General features: G+C 42.9%; 1 protein-coding gene across 19 annotated transcripts in view; it reads left to right on the plus strand.

Moving 5' to 3' along the window:
• The window catches only part of HFM1 (helicase for meiosis 1), a 105,073-nt gene that overhangs the window by 62,469 nt on the left and 20,406 nt on the right, over positions 1 to 22,198 (plus strand). For all 19 annotated transcript variants that reach the window (XR_005583993.1, XM_039486101.1, XM_039486100.1 and 16 more), the window contains 8 exons: positions 4,725 to 4,805; positions 4,915 to 5,006; positions 5,360 to 5,466; positions 5,557 to 5,604; positions 5,820 to 5,917; positions 5,996 to 6,127; positions 16,052 to 16,137; positions 20,569 to 20,652. Coding sequence is in view for 18 of the 19 variants with exons in the window: in XM_039486101.1 (XP_039342035.1) it covers positions 4,725 to 4,805; positions 4,915 to 5,006; positions 5,360 to 5,466; positions 5,557 to 5,604; positions 5,820 to 5,917; positions 5,996 to 6,127; positions 16,052 to 16,137; positions 20,569 to 20,652 (728 nt within the window). In the remaining variant the exon portion in view is untranslated. The remainder of the gene's footprint in view (positions 1 to 4,724; positions 4,806 to 4,914; positions 5,007 to 5,359; positions 5,467 to 5,556; positions 5,605 to 5,819; positions 5,918 to 5,995; positions 6,128 to 16,051; positions 16,138 to 20,568; positions 20,653 to 22,198) is intronic.

Below are 22,198 nucleotides of genomic sequence, written 5' to 3' on the forward strand. Positions count from 1 at the left end.
TTCTGCAGGACCGCAGGCAGGAGGACAGAGCCCCCCTGCACTGTATCTGCAACCGCCCTCCCCCGCCACAAAGTCCAATACCCCCCTCACCCAAAATAACAAGAAGGAGGTGCGCCAGGGGCCGTGAAAACTGTCACTCCACCCCAGCAGAGTGCTCAAGTACCAAAAAGCTCTCATTCGCTAAATTTTGAGAAGTCCTTCCCTTCCTGGATCACCCAAGCCCAAATCCCAGTTTCATCCCCTCACTGTGTAGTTGATTATTAAAAATAGTTTGCTGTTCATTACTGTTTCCGTCATGTTTCTTTACAGAAGACTTTGTGTGAAGGGGGGGAGGGGTTTGGTAATTGCATAGGATGGTCACCATTACCTGGGTACAGACACGAGGGCAGGATCTACAGCAGGTCACACACACAGTGCGGTCACTAGGCACCCTGGTCAGTCTGGGAGGTGTTTTTCATGTTCTGTGCATAGGCGGCAGGTGCCCTGCTCCAGCTATATTTGGAGCTGTCTCTCTCCCCCGGCCCTGCCTGGATCGGGCCCTGGCCCCCACGGGTCTCCCCCCGCCCCGCCGCGCTGCGTACCTGCCTGACAGTAGAGCATCTCCCCGCAGAAATGCTGTCTGGTGCCCCAGGGTCCTAGCGCCTGCCATACACAAATGGCAAGGCAGGCTGCCCTTACCCTGCCCTTCCACCATAGCCCTGAGCCTCTCCAATGCCCCAAACCCTCAGCCCCAGCCAGAGCCCTCATCCCCCTACACCTCCTCCCCCCTTCCCACACACCCCTCACCCCTTCCTACGCCCCCACCCCCAGCCCAGAGCCTGCACCCCTCACCCCTTCCGTCACACGCACCTGTAAACGTCCTCCCCCCAGTCCTCCCCCGCCACAAGGCCACATAGCCCCCGCACACAGAGTCCCGAAACGGAGGGATGGCAGGCTTAGTTGAAACAACCAGTCCGGCAGTGCAGACCGCTCTAGGAGCAGGAGCCTGTCATTCCTCGAGTGTAGAAGCGGTCTGTACATCACTGCACACCCTACCCACCACAGTCTGCGTCCCTGTTTCAACCCTTTAACGCAAATTCATTAGTAAAGAAAACGTTGTTAATTAACAATATTCCATTAACTTTATTTTTAAACGTGTGTTGGAAGGGGGGAAATGTGGTGAACGGGCTATGTAACCGCAAAAGAAAGTCAACAGTAACTGAAAGAGGGGCAGGTTCAGCTTCTCTGTAAAGAACCTGAACAGTCACAGGTTACCCTGCAACCTGAGGAACCTATCTTTCAAAGCCTCCCGGATGCACAGCGCTTCCCGCTGGGCTCTTCTAATTGCACGGGTGTCTGGCTGAGCGTAATCAGCAGCCAGGCGATTTGCCTCAACCTCCCATCCCGCCATAAAGGTCTCCCCCTTGCTCTCACAGAGATTGTGGAGCACACAGCAAGCAGCAATAACAATGGGGATATTGGTTTCGCTGAGATCCGAGCGAGTCAGTAAGCTTCGCCATCTCCCCTTGAGACGTCCGAAAGCACACTCCACCACCATTTTGCACTTGCTCAGCCGGAAGTTGAAGAGTTCCTTGTCGCTGTTCAAGGCGCCTGTATAGGGCTTCATGAGCCAGGGCATTAGCAGGTAGCCTGGGTCCCCGAGGATCACTATAGGCATCTCCACATCCCCAACAGTTATTTTGTGGTCCGGGAAGAAACTACCTTCCTGCAGGCATCTAAACAGACCAGAGTTCCTGAAAACACGCGCATCATGAACCTTGCCCGGCCAACCGACGTTGATGTTGGTAAAGCGTCCCCTATGGTCCACCAGTGCTTGCAGCACCATTGAAAAGTAGCCCTTTTGGTTAATATACTGGCTGGCCTGGTGGGCTGGTCCCAGGATAGGGATGTGAGTCCCATCTATAGCCCCACCGCAGTTTGGGAATCCCATCGCGGCGAAGCCATCTATGACTACCTGGACGTTTCCCAGGGCCACTACCTTCGAGAGCAGGAGCTCAACGATTGCGTGGGCTACTTGCATCACAGCAAGCCCCACGGTAGATTTGCCCACACCAAAGTGGTTCGCTACTGACCGGTAGCTGTCTGGCGTGGCAAGTTTCCAGAGGGCTATGGCCACTCGCTTCTGCACAGTCAGGGCTCCTCGCATGCGGGTGTCCTTGCGCTTCAGGGCAGGGGACAGCAAGTCACAGAGTTCAAGGAAAGTGCCCTTACGCATCCTGAAGTTTCGCAGCCACTGTGATTCATCCCAGACCTGCAGCACTATGCGGTCCCACCACTCTGTGCTTGTTTCCCGGGCCCAGAATCACCATCCCATAGCATGAACATGACCCATTGCCACCATGATCTCCACGGCGCGGCGTACCGTGCTTTCTGAGAGGTCTGTGCCACTCTGAGACTTCATGTCCTCACCGCGCTGCCGGAGCCTCCTCGCCCGATTTCTCAGCATCTGACTGTTGAAGAGGTGTACGATAAGGTGCGAGGAGTTGACAACGGCCATAAGTGCAGCGATGATCGCAGCGGGCTCCATGATCGCAGTGGAGTGGAGTGCTGTGGCGTCTGCGCTGTCACTAACAGGAAAAGTGCGCTAACTGATTTCCCACCGGCGGGAGTGACGGTTGAATGCTGACAGTTACCCAACACCACCCTCGACACAGTTTTCCCCCAGCATGCATTGGGGAGAAATCCCAGAATTCCAATGGGCAGCGGGGAGTGCGGGAACTGTGGGATAGCTTCCCACAGTGCACCGCTTCCAATTTCGACGCTTGCCCTGTTAGTGTGGACTCACAAAGTCGAATTAGTGTCCTTAGTGTGGACACACAAATTCGACTTTGTAAGGTCGATTCTACAAATTCGAATTAACTTATATCGAACTAATCTGGTAGTGTAGACATACCCTTAAATACCTGCAGCTTGTCCAAAAGCAATTTAAAAACTGCATGTTTGATGCACAGCAATAGTAGAGACTATGTGCGGGGGAACTTCATACTGCCTTGTATCATAGAAAACTTTGCATAACTCCCTGAGGAAGGTGGGAGGAGAATTTTGTAAAGGTCAAGGGCATGGTATTTTGAGGCCAGTGGGAGTGTATCCAGTGAGCTATAGGAGGGCCTTATATGCTATTCTTTCATGTTACCTATATTGGTGGCTGTGATTTGGCTACGTATACAGTCTGGCTGGTTTAGACTGAGGATTCCATTCCCCAGGACCATGAGATTTTTCACATGTAGCAAAGCCCTTCAATGCATATTCTGCTCTATTGCTAAAGATTTAGCATTTATTGCTCGATTTATTCATTCTGTTTAGGTATGCCAGGAGAAATCTTACACATCTTGCAAGATTTGTATGCATAAAGTGTTCCATACCTTATATAGTCATATCTCAAATCTGTTTGATTTATTAGGTCTTCTAAGAATTATTTTGCTATGCTAAAATTGTTCTAAGCTTGGTTAAACATTTATTCGTATAGCAAATGGATAAAGCAATGCCATGAAGTAAGATAAGATAATTCAATCAAGCAATTAAGGGACCTTGTATGTTGTATGGTTGTTAAAGCAGACATGTAGCATCTGACTTTGCAAATACAAAAAGATCAGTTATATTCTTCAGTTCTCAGGTTTTTATAGAATAGTCTTTAACTATTACTTAAAGAATTTTTAAGAAGACGATTTTGTTATGGCTTGAACATAAAATAATTATTTACTTTAAGGCTCTTTAAATATTAAAATTACTTCTCAATTTATGACAATACCATCAAATTACCCAGATGAAACTCAACAGTTTAGGGGTCAGCCCCTCCCATCTTTAAATGATAAAAACAAATATGCTATGCTTTCTTTCATATTGTCTCCAGTATAAGAAATAGGTATAGTAATAGAACATTACTTGCCAAGATTTTAACCACACAAATCGGGAAATTCAACTTTATTATTCTAACAGATACTGTAACTCAGCCCTCTTGCAGTATTTTGTAGTAATGTATATTCTGTTAATTATAATTGTCTTATATATATGTGTATGTATATGTATATATATTGTGTGTATGCAATGTGGATGATTTGTGGTTGCTGTGGGAACTACAACTTTGAGTTTCTTGACATGCATTGAAAAAGCTCAACATTGTATTAATGTCATTTTTGCACTTAATTTTCTGGGTTTCGAAAGAGATGATGATCAAAGTGTTTCCTTTGTTCTTATCATTCAAATATCCACTGCTAGTGACTACATAGGTTTATTTGAATTTGTAACCATTGAAATAAATGCAGGCACAGTTACTATAATGTACATACACCATTAAAAACTCAATCACACATGCATTTGAATAGCCATGCCTTGTTACGTCATTAAAAACTAGTGAAAATATTGTATTGTGTTAGATGATTATTAGTGGACTCTCAACCTTTTCAGAGCTTAAGTTGACATTTTAAACTTCTCACATCTAGTTTCTTTCATACTTTCTACAATTTTAAAGTGAGAGTGGTTGATTGGTTTTCGTTGAATGTATAGTTGAGCTTGAGCCTGCCCCAGTGAATTTAGTAAGAATTTTTGCCACTGACTTCAATGGGAAAAGGATTGTGTGCTTAGGCCTTCTGTTGAGTTAAATGGAGTTACTCTGGTTTTACACTGATGTAACTTAGACTATAATCTTTTCCTTAGTATATACAAAAATATTGTATTTTTTTCCTGCATGTTCGAAAGATAAATTTCTCTTTTCAAACTCTGGACAGAATTGTGTTTGAAGAATTTGAATGATTTGTCATCTCTTGATTTGATCAAGATGGATGAAGAATTTAATTTCAAACCTACAGGTAACATTTACTTCATAATATAATTTAGACTATAATATTGAAAACATATTTTTAAAATATTTTATCTCTTTAAAAAAATGCACTAAATATTTTTAATCTTCATCTACAGAGACTGGAAAACTAATGGCTTGGTACTATATTGCATTTGATACAGTGAAACGGTTTTCCTCAATTAATGGAAAAGAAACTTTATCTGAACTGGTAATTTAATTTTCCTAAGGAAAATATATATACAATCTGTAAGTTTAAAATAGAATTGAAGACAGTTTATATTGTTTTTCCTTACACCAAAGAATTATGAAGTTCAAGATGTATAAGATGTATGCAGTATGATTTTGAGGGTTTTAGTCTCAGATCTTCCAGTTCTCCCATCTTTTACTTTCCTCAGTTACGTAGCACTGAGTCATCTTACCCTTCTGAATGAAGGAATTCTGAAGCAATTCTGATTATATATAACATACTATATTGTCTTGTGCTGTTACTTCCATTATATTTTACTACTAACGACAATTGCATGAAAACAGGATCTGTTAAACAATGTTAAATTGTTACAGATCACAATGATATCCGGCTGCGTTGAATTTTCAGATGTCAAGTTAAGAATAAATGAGAAGAAAATATTGAACACTTTGAATAAAGACAAGAACAGGATAACTATCAGGTACAAAAAATCAATGAATTAATGTTCAGAAAGAAAGTATAATTTTTAGTTAAAGTGAATAGCAAAAAATCAGTATGTTTTATTATACAGGTTTCCAATGGAAGGGAAGATAAAAACAAGAGAAATGAAAGTAAACTGGTAAATATTTTGTCATATCTCATTGGCTTGAAAATAAAAGCCCTGATCCAAACTCCTATTGACTTCATTGTGTGCAGGCTCATGCCTTTAGATGCCAAACAATGTTGCTTTTATCTTGAACTTGCCTTTGTTTTTCAATGGAGTCTTTGACTCTTGTTTTATTATATTTTGTTTACTAATATTGTTTTATATACTAAGAAATGTTTCTTTTTCAGTCTTATTCAGGCTCAATTAGGATGCATTCCTATTCAAGACTTCACTTTGACACAAGATATGGGCAAAATTTTCAGACATGGCTTAAGAGTTACTAAATGTATGTTAAAATTTAATGCATTTTGATATATTAAAAATAAACTGTATTATATTATTAAATATATTTTTTCTTTTGTAGGGTTATCTGACTTTCTGGCATCACGTAAAAACAATTTTCCTGCATTATTAAACTCTTTGATTTTAGCTAAGTGTTTCAGGTGCAAACTGTGGGAAAACTCTCTGCATGTATCCAAACAGCTAGAAAAAATTGGTAGGTACAAGAAAGAAACAGTAATTATAATAGTGTGTCAAAGTTCATCATTAACTTCACTGTAAACTTTTAGAAGATCTGTTTTCTGGACTAAATAAGTCTTCCAACTTTTCATTTGCCAGAATCATGGTAGAAAAGACTCTCTTGCAAGGATGATTAGTTGACAGACCAGTACAAATTCTTTCAGAATCAGTAAATTCTTAACTGGATTAGTAACTAGAATGAAAACTTTGATCTAGGAATAACAACAAAAATACACTAGAGAAAACATTTAAGGAACTTTTTCCAGAGATTTAGCAGTATCAGATTCATGTTTATAAAGAAAATTGAACTATCCGTTGTCTTGGCAGAAACAACTGATATTTGAACTTTAATTAATCTTTTTGTAATTTGTGATGTATCCTGCAAAATATTGAATTTCTGCTGCTTTGCTGATAATGTACACAACCCTGTCCTATAACATTACTGTTTTCCTCAATGGTAGACAGTCTTTTCATTAGAAGCAGCAAAGAATCCTGTGGCACCTTATAGACTAACAGACGTTTTGCAGCATGAGCTTTCGTGGGTGAATACCCACTTCTTCGGATGCAAGCAGTGGAAATTTTATTTCCTCTGTCAGTCTTTTCATTGAAAATTCACACACAGGGCACTTTCAAGGATGACATAATTGTGACAAATGTAGTATGTTAATGATGTCTGAGACAGGCTTTAAGATAACGTATTTATTTACCTAACAACAGGAGATTACGTAGAAAATAAGTACAGGACTAACGCTGCTGTAATCTAACCTTGCTGCCTGGGTCTCTGCAGCTGCTTCTTGGTGCTGTGTGGGAGACAGGAGTAGTGGTACTGCATAGAGTCCTACAGAATGTGTAGCAACTTCCTGCTACAGTTTAGCTCTTTAGGGCACACCTTCTCTTTTAAAAAAATTCACCATATTCTCTAACTGAACAAAGTCTAACAGTGATTTAACTTAACATTTTTAATGTTATTTTTACAATATCAATCAATCTAATTAATCTTCAGCACTTTTCTGTATCTGCAGTCTTGGGGGTTTAGGCATGTCTATGTCTTAAACAGTCTGTTCACTCTCTTTGAAATAGTCTGAAACACAGTTGATCTATTACACTTTTTTGTGCTTCTCGTGATTTTTCACATTGCAGCTGTGTTGCTCTATAATTGAGTAGTGCTTAATAAATTGCCTTTTTCCCTTCACTCTACAGAGTCCACATTCTTCAAATCTGTTTTCTTGTGGGTATCAAGAACTAGATGATATACTGAATTTCATAAGTTTTAGCAAGATCTATTAAGTCTGTATTCTTGAACTGTGGTCCATTGCAGTCCTTGAAATTCCATGACATGCAAATACAGACTTAGTGATCAGAGTTGAAACTGTGGTATCTTGAAGTATCAATCTAGAAAGTGGTTAAAATAGTCCATTATGATCAGGTAATCATGCCTGGTGGGCAAATAAATCTATTCCAACTTTGCCTTCGAGTATTGTAGGTTGTTCACGTGATGTCATGTTTCTTTCACATTGTGAATCTCAGTATTTCAAGCAGGTTCCACACTTGCTTATTATTTCATCCATATCACTGTTTATATGTGGCCAGAATATTACTTCTGCCCTTTTCTTTTAGTCATTCCAAGGAATTTTTGGTGTGGGACTTAATTCTCATGTACAGTAAGGTCCCTTTACAATGCACTGGGAGTGGGAGTAAATGTACTTTGTAAAGGGGCCCTCATGTAAATGAGAATCAGGTCCATATTCTTTCCAGTATTTTTCTTTTTATGACTATGGAATTTATTGTTTTTGTACATTTCATGAGTACTCCCAAAATCAATGAGAGGTTCATTTTTATATGGTGAATATGCATGTGGGGAAGTGTTGACTCCATCCAGTACTTAGAGCATGTATTACTGCTTGTATTGTTTCATCCTTAGCTGTTTCTCTTTCCTGCTAATCTTTTATTTGTGGCAAAAAGGCACATGGTGCTTTTATCGGGTTCACGTGAACTGGTAACTGCTTATTCTAGATCATCTATTTGGGAGGTAGCAAAGAGAACATATGCTCTTGACAGTCTGCAATTACTAGATGATGTCCTGGCCAGAACTACAGGATTAAACTATACTTTTGTACTTTCATGGTCTGTCTACACTGCAGTAAAACATTCGCAGCTGGCTTGTGTCGGCTGACTCAGGTTCAGGCTGCAGGGCTTAAAATTGCAGTGTAGATGTTAGGGCTTGGGCTGGAGCAGGTCACAAATGCTGGGCTCCATCTACACTGCAATTTTATAGTCCTGCAGCCTGAGCCTTATGAGCCCAAGTCAGCAGAAGTAACTTCTATATTCTTCTCAAAGTACTTTCTTGTGTGTTGTAGTCAGTGGGTTAAGGTCAATTTCAACTTTTCAGCTACAGTTGTACAGAAAATTGTGATACAGCCATATAAAAGGCCTACATATTTTTCTCTTTTGGTTTCCTCTTGTATGTTTTTCTGCTGCTGTCATAGCTGTTGCAGCATATTTTATTGACAGCCTTTCATTTTCATGCCTCTGTAGCAGTAGAGCTCCCAGGTTCCTTTTGAAGGTACTCTTTCGGTGGGTCAAACAGTTGCTGAATTAGAGTTGATATCAATACTTTCTTCAAATTCTTGAATTCTTTCATGCTCTGGCAGCTAACTCAATTTTTTATCTTTGTAAAGTGAGGTCAGTTATTCTAACTACACAGTTGGGTGTGAATTTACTGACATAATTCAACATGCATTGTGGTCTTAGATTTATTTATTTTTATTAAATTTTTGGGTCTCTGTATGTCAGTGTTGCATAAATCTTAGAAACTTCAAGCTTTGTGGTCAGTTTATCTCCTAAATGTATGATTTTTTTTTAATTGACACTTGGCCTTGTTCAATTTAGGACTGTTCTAAATGCTTCTTGCATTTTCTAGTACCTTCCACATTTCTCCCTGATGTTCAGCAGAAATGCTGCTCCGGGCTATTATATCAAATGGCAGTTTCTCCTCGCTTCTTCTGGCAGGCAGGATTATGACCAATCACTATCCAAGAGGGTAGAGATATTTGCTGAAGTAACAGCAAACTAATAAAGTGATTGATGCGGACTCTGGGGCTGGAAAAGACAGCCTGCACAAAGTTATCACAAAAGGGGGAGAAGCCTGTCTGTTAGGAAGAGAGGCTGTCCCTAAGTCAGACCTGGAAGAGGTGCTTCAATACTTCATTGAGGGAAGGGATCTCAACAGGCCTCTTCCTGTACTTTTAACTACGAAGTTCTTGACACAAACAGTGAGTCCTCCTTGGCTGCTAAATCTTATCAGGAGACTAACCTTTCCTCCCAGAAGTTATCTAAAAAAGCTTGAGGACTTCTAAGTTGCGTATTCTTAGTCTTCTTTCACTGTTCCTAGAAAATTATTTATGATGAATGCTGATACTTTTTCTTCTAGTGCTGGTTCCTATGTGAATTCTACACGTGGGTATGCATGCGTACAATGCACCCAAGTTCAGAGATTTTAACAAGCTGTGTCTGTTGCCTCGCACATGTGCAGTAGGTCTCCGCGTGCTCCCGAGTGAGGGTATAAAAAGCGTGTGGGTCAATGCCCCCCAGTTCCTTGTTATCACTGCATGGCTTGAGGCAGAATCCGTAGTCCTTTCTTTCTTCAGTTTTTCAAAGAACCTGTAAATAAAATTGTAAATAGTTATTCTTCCTAGATTTAGTAAAGTTATAGTTTTAGTGTAGCTTCCTTCCTGACTGGGGATTCCCTCCCCACAATCTGGGACTATGCCCAGAGTCTTGGGCTTCAAAAACTGCGTCTTCTGCCCTAGATCCTTCTCTGTTATTGATAAACAGCAACACTGTCTCTGCTGTCTGAGTGAGACACATTTTTCTGCAAAGTGCAGTACTTGTCACTTGTTTCTACCAATGGCTTATAGCGCCTATGAGCTTCACTTTAGGAAACACTTGATGGAGAAGTCCATGAGGCCCCTTTCCAGTCTGTGCCAGGGAGACATGAGTAGGAGCAGAGCTTTTGGTTTCTAAGCCCAAAGACCCTTCAGGTCTTCCCATGAGAGTAAGGGGCACTGTTATGGGCACAAGGGCAGATCTCCTTTGAGGTCTATACATAGGAGACATGATCCTTCCCTGAGCCCATCGAAGTCAGGTGCCTTCACACGCAGACCGCAAGACACTAGCTCTGCTAAAACCTCCTAGATTGCAGGGTAAAGTGTGTAGGAAGAAGGATCTGACATTTCCATCAGTGATTCTGTCACCAAAACATAAGGACTGTTATCTGCCGCTTCCATCTACAAGTGCAGGTCTGGACTTCTTGGTTCCGACTTGTCCACCCAAAAAATATACCGCACCCAGTGACACACTGGTATTGGTGGTGCCGACCACTGGGACCCATTGCAAACTGGGACACACACAGAACTACATGGCACCGGTGGATATCTTTTTCTACTTGCAGTCCCCCCATCTTCTCTGGCCCAGCCTTCCTAAGGGACAGAAGATGTTACTACTTTGATTTCCCATTAATCCTCTCACTTACAGCCATCAGGCAGGATTGCCCTGGTACTGATGGTTCTGCCATTTCAACAAGGACAATCTTCAGATTCATGCTGGCCCCTCCTACATCCCTCTTGGAGAGAGTCAAGCCCAGACAGTCAATTCAGGACTTACAGCCACTACCCTTATAGATATGACTTCCCAGAGACCGATGTTACCCCATGCCATAGAGTCCCCCACAAACAATTGGCCCCTCGTTCTGGCCTTATTGGGAACTGTGGGATCCCTGTAACAGATGTTCTGGATCCACTCCAGAGTCTTTCTGCTCTTCTTCTCATCAACAACTGGATCTGTGAGTGTATGAGGAGGATATTGAGCCAGAATCACAAGTACCAGCAGTTCAACAGGATCTCCTCCTCCTCCTCCGCCCCAGATGAGGTGGTTTCTCCATCCCCACCAGATAACCATAGGCAATACCAGGAGTTGCTGCAAATAGTGGTTAACAATCTCTAGATACCCCTGGAGGAAGTCCAAGACCCATACCACTGACCGTTGGACTTTCTGCAGCCTTAGGGCCAAAGTAAAATGGCCCTCCCAGTTAATGAGACCATATTGGAACTGGCAAGATCAATCTGGCACAGCCCAGCATCCTGTAGCCCCACACCTAAGAGGGCTGAGAGGTACTATTTCATCCCAGCAAAGGGAGACAAATTTATGTAGACTATTGAGCCCTAAACCAGGTGACATACCATAACTGATATCCCCCACCCTTAATCTCAGAGTTACTAGAACATGTGCAATCTACCAGAATTTTCACCAAACTGGACCTCCGGGGTGCGTACAAACTAGTGCACATCAGGGTAGGAGGTGAATGGAAGACCGCTTTTAAAAACCTCTGTGGGCACTTTGAATATCTAGTAATGCCATTTAGTCTGACCAATGCTTCAGCGACCTTTCAGCACTCTGTGAACAATGTATTTAGAGACATCCTGTAGTAGTATGTAGTCATCTTTCTTGATGACATACTTGTGTTTTCAGATAATCCTGATCAGCATTGTTACCATTTCATTCCATCCTGGAAAAACTATGAAAGTATAGCCTGTTCATGAAATTGGAAAAAGGTACCTTTGATCAGTCCTCCATAGAATTCTTCGGTTGCATCCTTTCCCCAGCTGGACCAACAGAAGTTAGAGGCCATCCACAGCGGGCCAATGCCCCAGTCCCCCCAGGAGTTACAGAATTTTCTGGGCTTCTTGAATTTTTACCAGAATTTCATTCCAGGCTTCTCAGGGCACAGAGACCCCATGACGAACCTCCTCTGCAAGACCATCACATTCATTTGGACACACAAAGCTGACCATGCTTTTGAAGAGCTCAAGGCTGCTTTCACCACCACTCCCATTTTAGCACACTCGGCCCTCGCCCAGGCATGCAGAGTGGAAGCCAGTGCCTCAAGTGTAGCCATTGGGGCCATACTGTCTCAGAGACAGGGTCCACAGCAAATGTTGCACCCCTGGGCTTCCTATTCACCTCTGCCAAATGGCATTATGATACACTAGATAAGGAAATACACTAAATCAGCCTTTGAAGAGTGGTGCCATAACCTCCAGTAAGCCCAACACCTAATGCAAGTCTTTTCTGACCTTGAATATCCTTGTGCGGCTCAAGCTTTGAACCAAAGACATCTCGATAAAGGCATTATTCTTCTCTGTTTGATTTTTATCATCACTTATTGCCCAGGAAGCAGGAATGGGAAAGCCGATGGCATTTCCTGAAAGGGGGAATATTGCCAAGAGAATGAGGAGCCTAACCAAGAACCACCCTGTCTCCTAAAACCTCACAACTTCCTTAGTGCTACAATACACCAGAACTTGCTTGATTTAATCCTATCCACTTTGCAGGGCAACCTGTTAGTTCAGGAGGTGACAGAACAGCCTGAGCAAACGAGACCCAGAACAAAAATGCAGTGCTCTACACAGGATAGGCTCACCTACATCGATGGGTGCATAGACATTCCACCGAGGTGCCCCCAGCTAGAAGGGCTCCATCTTTGCCATGACCTTCCATTGACAGGCCATTTTGGCCACCTTAAGACTTCCGCACGCCTTCCCATTTCTTCTAGTGGCCCCGTAGGCAAGTTGAAGTCCAGGACCATGTTGACTCTTGTGACCTGTGTGCTCAAACCAGGATGCCCCTTGATGCCCTAGTACTCCAGAGACCCCGGGCCTCAATCACCCTGGACTCCATAGTGCAACTCCCTTCCTTTGGCCACACAGTCGCCTTAACTGTTGTAGACCAATTGATCAAAATGGCACATTTCATCCACTGTATCGGCCTAACCTCTGTTGAAACAATGGCTCGACTCCTAGAAGTTCATGTGATCCATCTTCATGGGCTTTCAGACTGTAGCACTTTGGACCAAGGCTCTCAGTTGGTCTTACGCATTTGGCATAAAGCCCTCTGGCTAATGGATGTTCACACTTTTACTTCCTCCATGTATCACTACCAGACAGATGGGCGGAGAGAGAGAGGTGAACTAAGTATTAGAGCAATACCTATGGTGCTTGGTCAGCTACCATCAAGATAACTAGTTGTCCCTCCTTTTTTATGCCAAGTTCTCATACAACAATGCTGATTATGCCTCCACGGGGCAGATTGCCTTCTTTGCAAATTATGGGGTCCAACCTCACTTTCACCTGGCCTTGCCAGCAGCCTCCACAAACCCAGCAGCCGGTGACTGAAACCAACAAATTAACCATATCCAGGAGAAACTTAAGGACCACCTTGAAGATGTGAAAAGGAACTACAAGCAGTATGCGGCTGTTGACACCAGGAAGGCCCAGCTCTCATGGTGTGTCTAAAGGTCTGGCTTGCAGCAAAACACCTCTGTATGAACAGGCCATCCCTCAAGCTAGACCACCAGTTCCTCAGACCCTTCCAGATTTGTCAGCAAATCAACCCTGTCACATTCAAATGGCAGCTTCCTCAATCTCTTGAAAGTTATCCAGTTTTCCATGCATCTCTCCTAAAGCATTACACAGAGGCACCCCTTTCTTGATTGGTCCCAACAGCTGCCCCCACCAGTCCAGGTCCAAGGACATTTAGTCCATGCTATCCTGACTCTAAACTGAAGAAGGGGAGACTGTACTACTTAATCAATTGAGAAGACTAGGGTCCTGAAGAACACTCCTGGGAACCTGCTGCCCATGTTCATGTCCATGCCCCTGCCCCACTAAAAAAGTTTCATCAAGACCCCACAGATAAACCAGGCCCAGCGCCCATCTCAAGGAAGGATACCTCTGAAGAAGGGGCTGATGTACGGATACAGGGACTAGAACCCAAGTCTTCAGAACGTAAGACAGCTGACATTCTCACAGTGCCATCAAGAGGACCTGCAGAGCCATAGTCAGGAAGCACTATGGAGACTCTGAGTGGCAGTAGCCTGCGGCCCTCTGATTGGTCAACTACCCTATTTAACCCTGGTGATTGCCCCAGGAAATTGTCTGGGCAGCCACACAGACTTTGGGCCTGCTGCAATTCCAGACCTCACCTTGTCTCCTGATTTCTGGTCTCCAATCCCAGCCTGACCCTTGCTCTTGCCTCCTGACTTTAGCCTGGTAGTACCTCTTATATCCAGTCTCTGACTCCAGCCTTACTCTGACCCTGATTCCTGCCTCCCAATTCAGCCTTGTACTACATATGTTCTCTGATCCTGGTCTGACTTTGATCCTGACTCTTGTATTGAACCCGGCTCCAGTGATTTCCTCCGACCCCTGTTCACTGATTACCCACCCTGATGTGTGGACCCCAGCCCAGCTCTGACCTCTAGACCAGACCACCTGTGCCCTGGTCCCTTACAACACATTTGCTAGACATGCACTAATCCAGGCCTCTGCTGCAGTTTCAGCAATGGGATCTGCAGTACTGCAAGCATCTTTGCAGCCTGCTTCCTCACACCCACCTCCAATCTGAGCACAGCTTGCCTATCATCTACATGTGGAATACACATAGGGACCAGGACTTGAGGATGAAATGGAGGTTATGTACTGTAACTGGAAATTCTTTTACATGTGTGTTCACTATCTGTAGTGCACTACCCATCTTCCATCCCCTCTGCTTCGGATCTGATTAGATTCGCAGTAAGAAGAGGAACTGAAGGGGCAATGACCTGCACTGTCTCTTATACTCTTGCTTGGGAGAATGAGGAGACCTACTGTACACAGGGCCATCTCTAGGCATCAGCGTTCCAAGCATGTGCTTGGGGCAGCAGTTTTCAAGGGGTGACATTCCAGCTCTTTGGGGTGGCATTTTTCAAGGGGTGGCACTCTGGCCTTTTTTTGTTGTTGTTTTGTTTTTGCTTCAGCGGTGGTATTCTGGCTTTTTTTTTTTCCTTGGGACAGCAAAAAATGTGGAGCTGGCCCTGACTGCACATGTGTGGGCCAACGGACACTGCTTGTTAAAATCTCGCACTTGGGCATATAGTGTGCAGCATGTGTAACCATGTGTTGAATAGAGATAGGACCACACATCTCAAAGAACTTCCAGTTACAGTAAGTAACCTCCATTTCTTCCAAGTAGACTTTTCTGTCTGAAGTTATTTATATTCATTCCAGTGAGTCATAGTTCCAAGAAGGAATTTCCTGATTTGAAATCTAGTGCTGACTCCCAAACCCCAAAAGGGAGACTGAGGAATTGGGAATACTTGCAGAGGTGTGTTTTTTTGCAGAATTCCCTTCTAGCTTATTCTTTAGTCCAATAGATCACAGAGACTGCCTGTTCTTTTCCTGGTTCTTATCAGGTGTTTTGCTAAATCTGTTCAGGGACTGTATATTCTCCCAGAAGATTTTGGAGACAAGTGGCTCTCCCTAGAGTGGATTTTAGTTATATCTTACTCAAAAAAAGATAGACTTCACAGGGATTTCTAGCATATGATTAAAGGATCCATTGGGTAGTCAACAGGAGTCTCTTGGATGAAAACTTATTTTATTTCAGTGCCATGCTGTTTATTCATTTGTGTGTTCACATTAGTTATTTGCTGACTGTTGGAGTTTTTCCTGAGTAAAGCCTGCAGGAATTGGCCCTTGATCTGCCTTTCTTTGATTCTATAACTTAGTAAAAGACATTGTCATTCTCAAATGTTTTATACTTCATTTTATTGCTTTTATGTTTTGTTTATACTGTTGTATGAACTGAACTAAAGAATATTAAATTTTCTGACCACCTGAAGAGAAATAAAATTGACTATTGTTGAAAAGAAAACATTGACCACCTATTGAAAAAATGCTAGATAAAAGACCTCTTGTTAAAATTAGTTATGCTTTATATTTATTTGCCATAATGCAGTGGTTGAAAATAATAATTTAGGATTAGGAATTCCATATAAAAATATTACAGCATTTTTCAATTTTTACAGGTGTAACACTATCAAATGCAATGGTAAATGCAGGTCTGACATCGTTTAAAAAAATTGAAGATGCAAATGCAAGGGAGCTTGAATTGGTATTTAAATTTTTATATGCATATTCATACAAGGAAAATGCTAATGTTTAATACTTAATAAGTTACAGACTCCAATGTTTTAAGTGGTTTATTCTTGTTCAGTATCACACTAGATTAAAGAAATATGCAATTATCTGACAGAGGTAGTTGATTCTTTTCCTGAAGCTGGTTAAGTTGATGTTTTGCTTCAATTATAAGTTACATCTTAATTTTACTGACATTTTTTGTATTACCATATGGGGGAAGAGAGATTCACCCTAGAACTTTCCACTAACTAAAATAATAATAGTTCAAATTCAGGAATTTCATCATAATCCTTTTAGTAGTGGAAAGTCTTAGAATAAAATCCGGGCCCTGCTGAAGTCAGTGGCAAAACTCCCATTGAACATCAGTGAGGCCAGGATCTCACCGCTGTGGGATGTGGGATTAAATTTTGCTGGTCTCCTGATTCACAATTTCTTTGGCATTTCTGGTTCTCAAGTGTGATAGCATCCTCGCCTCACAGTGTGTAAGGTGCTCTTTCAGATCTCCAAATGTTGTGGGCTTCATTAATACTCTTGTTTTGCATTTGGGAATTTGTTACATCTTAATTTGCCTTCTCTGCCTGTTCCCTCTCCCCTCCCCCCCTCCCCAGTTTCGTGTGTTTCATCATTTAATACATTAAAGTTTAGGACAACATAGTATAGATACCTAATGTAGGCACTAGAGGCAGCTTTTTGAGGTCTGGCTCTACTCAGGAGAGGAGCAACAGTTTGAAGCATTTCTGGGTTTTTGGTTAGGTTGCTATTCAGGTTACCATTGGAGGTAGGGAGATAGGAATCTTATATTTGGTTTGGTTTTTTTTAATGACTCAGATGGCCTTACTTGGTTTCTTGTCCTTGGTTTTAAATTTCTCTCATATGTAGTTTACTATTATTTTATCATAATATAAAAAGTTGCAAAGTCAAGTACTCCAAAGTTAGAAAATGCCAGAATTAAGATTTCCTGTGCAACCTTAATTTGGCTCCCTTTTGTTTATGCATTATGATACAATATTTAATTATATGATCGCATATTACTTTCTCCGCAGAATCCCTGCCACATTCAGTGCGGTGCTGCCTGGCTAAGGCAGGCTAGTCCCTACCTGTTCTGACAGCAGTCTACACCCCGGAAGCAGCCAACAGCAGGTCTGGCTCCTAGGCAGGGGGGCCATGGGGCTCTGTGTGTGGCCCCGGCTCCGAGCACCAGCTCTGCCCTCCCATTGTCTGATTCCCGGTCAATGGGAGCTGGGGGGACCATGCCTGTGGGCAAAAGCCACGTGGAGCCACTTGCGCGCCTCCACCTAGGAGCCAGAGCTGCTGGTGTCCACTTCTGGGGTGCAGCATGGTCTGTGGTGCCAGGACAGGCAGGAAGCCTACCTTAGCACCACCGCTGACCGGGAGCCACCTGAGGTAACCCCGTGCCCCAATTTCCTACCCCAGCTCTGAGCCCCTGCCCCCCAAACCTGGAGCCCCTTCCTGCACCCCAAGCCCCTCATCCCCAGCCCCACCCCAGAGCCTGAACCCCCAGCCCAGAGCCCTGATCCCCTCCCTCACCCCAAACCCCAGCCCCAGCCCAGAGCCCCCTCCCACACCCCAAGCCTCTCATCCCCAGCTCCGTTGGGTCACAGGCATCAACAGTTTTTTTCAACTGGGTCACCAGAAAAAAGTTTGAAAACCACTATTCTAGACCATACTCTCCACTGCACAGCCTTGATTCAGTCCAGAGGAAGTCCATCCTGTGCACTGAATGAGGCAGGGGACTCAAGGAAAAGATATGTGGTCATGTAATCTGAGACCATATCGTGAACTATATGCACAAGAGTGCCAAATTAAGATTCGCAAAGCTAACTTTTTGTGTGCTTGACTTTGCAACCTTTTTGTTCTTTTAACATAGTTTTTGTGTGTAATTTCTTAGATTTTTAAAAAAGTAAATTGAAAAAACAAATACCATCACGTGTCTTCATATTGACATCCAAATGGTTCATCAGCAGGGTTAGAAGCTCTAGATCCCCAGCGCTGGCCTCTGCCACTGAAGCCAACAGAGTAAATGATAGCAAGAGTAGGTTATCATCTGCTGTGTGGACCAGCACTAGAGGGGGATAAGACACATTTTACTAGTATTTCATAGATATTTGCTCTCTTCCATTCTCCTTGCCTATTCAGTCTCAGTCTCCACACCTCAGGCTTCTTGTCCCAGTCTCCTTGCTCAGCCAGTCCCTGCATCCCCTCCCTCCAGCTCTTAGTCCCAGGCTCCAATTAGTCCAACGCTTCCCCCCCAGATCCCAGTGTCAACCCACAACTCCCAGTCACTGGTTTCTCTCTCTCCTTCCCCCACTTGCAGTTTCAGTGTCACCAAGCTCCTTGTCACAATCTACTCCTTTCCTTTCCCCTGGTCTGGCTCTTGTTCTTTCCACATTCAAGTCAGGCAGCTTCCTCTCCCATGCTGCCTGGGCTTAGCACAGGGTCCTTGAGTGCCCATGGGAGGCAAGCTCCATGCTTTCAGTTTTGGTGCCTGACCCCCCCCCAGCCCCAGCCCATAGCAGACAGGAGCAGCAATTACAGAGAAAGCCTTGTTTCACGCCTGTATTCCTGTGTTCAGGCATGCTCTGTTGCTCTTTGGGCATGGTGCATGCCTAGTTTGAACAGCACTAGGAGCTGTGAGGGGATGGAGGCTGCATGCTCATTGAGGATGGATTATTCAGAGACTTTAGCTACTAAACTTTAAGAAGTCTCTACAGAGCATGTGAGATCTGAGATTTTTCAAAGGTTTATAATTTGGCCAAGTATGGGTGGGTTTTCACATGAACAGCAAAATGCACATTCCTAACACAAAGGCCACTCTTGCCAAATGTCAGTTCCCTTCTCCAAAGTCTGGGAGTGATAGAACTTCTCAAAGAAAAAGTCACCAGAATTCTTTTGACATTGCAAAACAATGCTTTTTTCCCTAACCTCATTCTTGGAGGAAGCTGAACTGTTTTAGCTGAAACATTCACCGTCCTGCCCAAAAAGATCAGCCTGAACTCCATTCAGGTGATCCGCAGATAGTTCCCTCTAAGGTGCGTGCCTGGTCAGCCGCACATGAGACAATGAAGGGCCACCCACCTAATTAGCAGACCTGCACAGGCATAGCTCCACAAATTAGGTGCCTGTACCCTGGAGAAGATGCACATGTAAGGTGAGATGGTGGCCTTAAGGGGAATAGGGGGTAGGTGGTATGGGGCACTGGGGTGAGAAGAGTGGGTGGGGGGAATTTGGGATGTGCAGGGCTGTGGCTGCCAGGGAGAGATGGCCCTCCTTCCCAGTCCCAGCTCAGGGGCTGCCACACAGGGGAGAAAGAGCACATCCATTGCATTAGAAAGGTAATACTACTGATATTAAAATATGAGTTGTGTGCTTTTATTTGTAGAACAAAAAAAAAATTTATTATTAAGGGTTTTTTTTTATATGGTGCTTTTATCCAAATCACTTTTCAATAGTTAGCTAACGGTACAAACAACATTTGGAAAGATCATTAAATGGTTCACTGAGACCCTCAGCAATTTTCAAGTGGTCAAAAAAAAGTTTGAGAACCACTGCCTTAGGGGAACCCCTGTGGATGCTGGGTCATCTAGTAACTTCCTTTTATTATGGTATTGCCAATACTGCATCTAAAACACCTCCTTTCTCCTACTCCACAATAATGTTGAGGAATTATGGTCCTTCCAAAATGACAATAGAAGCTCTCTGTAGTCCCAGAACGCTTATTTGTTATGCTTGGACTTCCATATATGTGCTATCACAGTTTTCTCTCAAGAATAGCCCTTACCCAGGACTAGGGTTTTTCCCCCTCTTACTCTGAATAGTATAATTTATCAGATAAAGTTGTTCATATTCATTCTAGCATGATCTGATCCATTTTACTGGGGGCAGTCTTCTATAGCATTTATTTCTTGTGGGCGGAGGAGGGCTGGGACTAAGGAGTTTAGTAAGTTCCAATTTCCTTGCCTGTTGAGGATTATGAGTGAGGTGAGAGTCAACCTCTGAGAGACTATTCTGCTTGTGGCTGAACAGTTATTGTACATCAAAGCAACTGATATTTTTTCTTGTCAGCTCTTTCCTGGTTGGTGAAGTATTAACTGCTTCCAATTAAGACATTTCTTCATCAGGATGAGGAAAGAAGAATTTATACCATCCCTGGAAAATAATTATCCCTCTTTAATAATAAGTACAGTATTTGCAAATTATGGGCCAAATCTTGAAACAATATGGAAATCTCCATCGTCTTTGATATTAAGGGTAGTTGTAGGTGAATAAGAACTGTCAGTAGTTGATCCTGTGTGTTCTCTTATTAAACTTCTTTATTTGAAAGTTATTTTTCTTACCAGTGAAACATGACTTGTAATATATCAGAAATAAAACTAAATATTTACAGATTTTAAACAGACATCCTCCTTTTGGAAACCAAATAAAAGAATCTGTGCTACACCTACCAAAATATGAACTTGACATTGAGCAGGTAACTTCTTCCATTTGCTTTACTGGATAATGATTTTTATGATTGTTTTTGCTTTAGAATTCTGCTAACATAATAAAAATAAAATATTTCAACAAAATATTACAATATTAAATGTCTACGTTCCCCATCAGGAAAATGAAACCAGTCATGCCCACTTCAGCCTTGCCATGTGTTGTTAAAGGCCTGCCTATTTAATTTATACATATTCTGTGTTCCTACAAGTGTTCTTTGTGACCTCTATATGGGCATACTCCACATTTTAGGAAATATTGTCATAAGAAATGTTCCTGAAACATACGTTCATTCAAAGACTTCTTAAGTCAGTTGTCTACATTCTACACAAAATATCTGATCTTTCTTTTCTTGTTTCTTCTGTTTGTCAGCAATCTTTTTATGTTAAAAGATGTGAAAGGAGACAGTTCACCTATTGATCTAGCTCTTTTGAATTATGTAAATTTGACAGCTCTCTTCCATCTTAAATATCAAACATGAGGCAAAAAGAGGTCAATACGAACTTTTTCCTGTTTATAGATGTCAGATTCAGGAACATACAGAAACAATAGCTGATTAGAATCAAATAATTGATACCATGCATATCAAAGGAGGCATGATCTAATGCTTTGGGTGGGAGACGGGAAATCCTGAGTTCTGATACTCGCTCCCTCTCTGGCATTGGGCAAGTCACTTCAGGGCCGCCCAGAGGGGGGGCAAGTGGGGCAATTTGCCCCGGGCCCTGCAGGGGCCCCCACGGGAGATTTTTGGGGGCCCTGGAGATTTTTGGGGGCTCCGGGGGCCCCGGAAAACTCTCGCGGGCTTCTTCCGCTCCAGGTCTTTGTCGGTAATTTGGCTGCGGGGGGTCCTTCCGCCCCGGGACCCACCTTCGAAGTGCCCCGAAGACCCGCAGCGGGGGGGTCCTTCCACCCCAGGACCCGCTGCCGAAGAGCTGGGTCTTCGGCAGTAATTCGGCGGCGGGTCCCGGAGCAGAAGGATCCCCCCGCCGCCGAAGCGGGGGCCCCCCGCCGCCGAGGACCCCAGGCCCCCTGAATCCTCTGGGCAGCTCTGAGTCACTTAACCAGTCTGCCTCGTCTTTCTTATCTGCAAAATGTGGATAACAACACTTAATTGACTCATAGTGTTGTTAAGACAATTAGTTACAGTTTGTACTTTGAAGATGAAAAACTTGATATAAGTTTAAAGTGTTAGACTATTACTATAATAATGATCAATTCAGTTTTAGTCTGTCATTTTGTAGATTACCACAAGTGCTTGAATAATGTATTGGTAATTCTTAAATCCTTTTCAGAAGGAAAAGTTAACAATGATAAATGCTGCACAAAGATCGGCCTGCATTATTAAAGTTTGTTTTCCTATAAAATTGAAGCAAGAAGTATCTAGTTTTCTTGCTTCATCCCTAGACATATTTACATATGAATTAATAAGAGAAAAGGAGGATTTTTCTTGTCTTATTCTGTATTCTTTCCTGTATTCTAGTTCATATTTATTTTGATACATATATTTGTGTCTGATACATTTTTGTTTATGCCAA

The sequence above is a fragment of the Mauremys reevesii genome, linkage group 8 (genome assembly GCF_016161935.1).
Source record: "Mauremys reevesii isolate NIE-2019 linkage group 8, ASM1616193v1, whole genome shotgun sequence".
NCBI lineage: Eukaryota > Metazoa > Chordata > Testudines > Geoemydidae > Mauremys > Mauremys reevesii.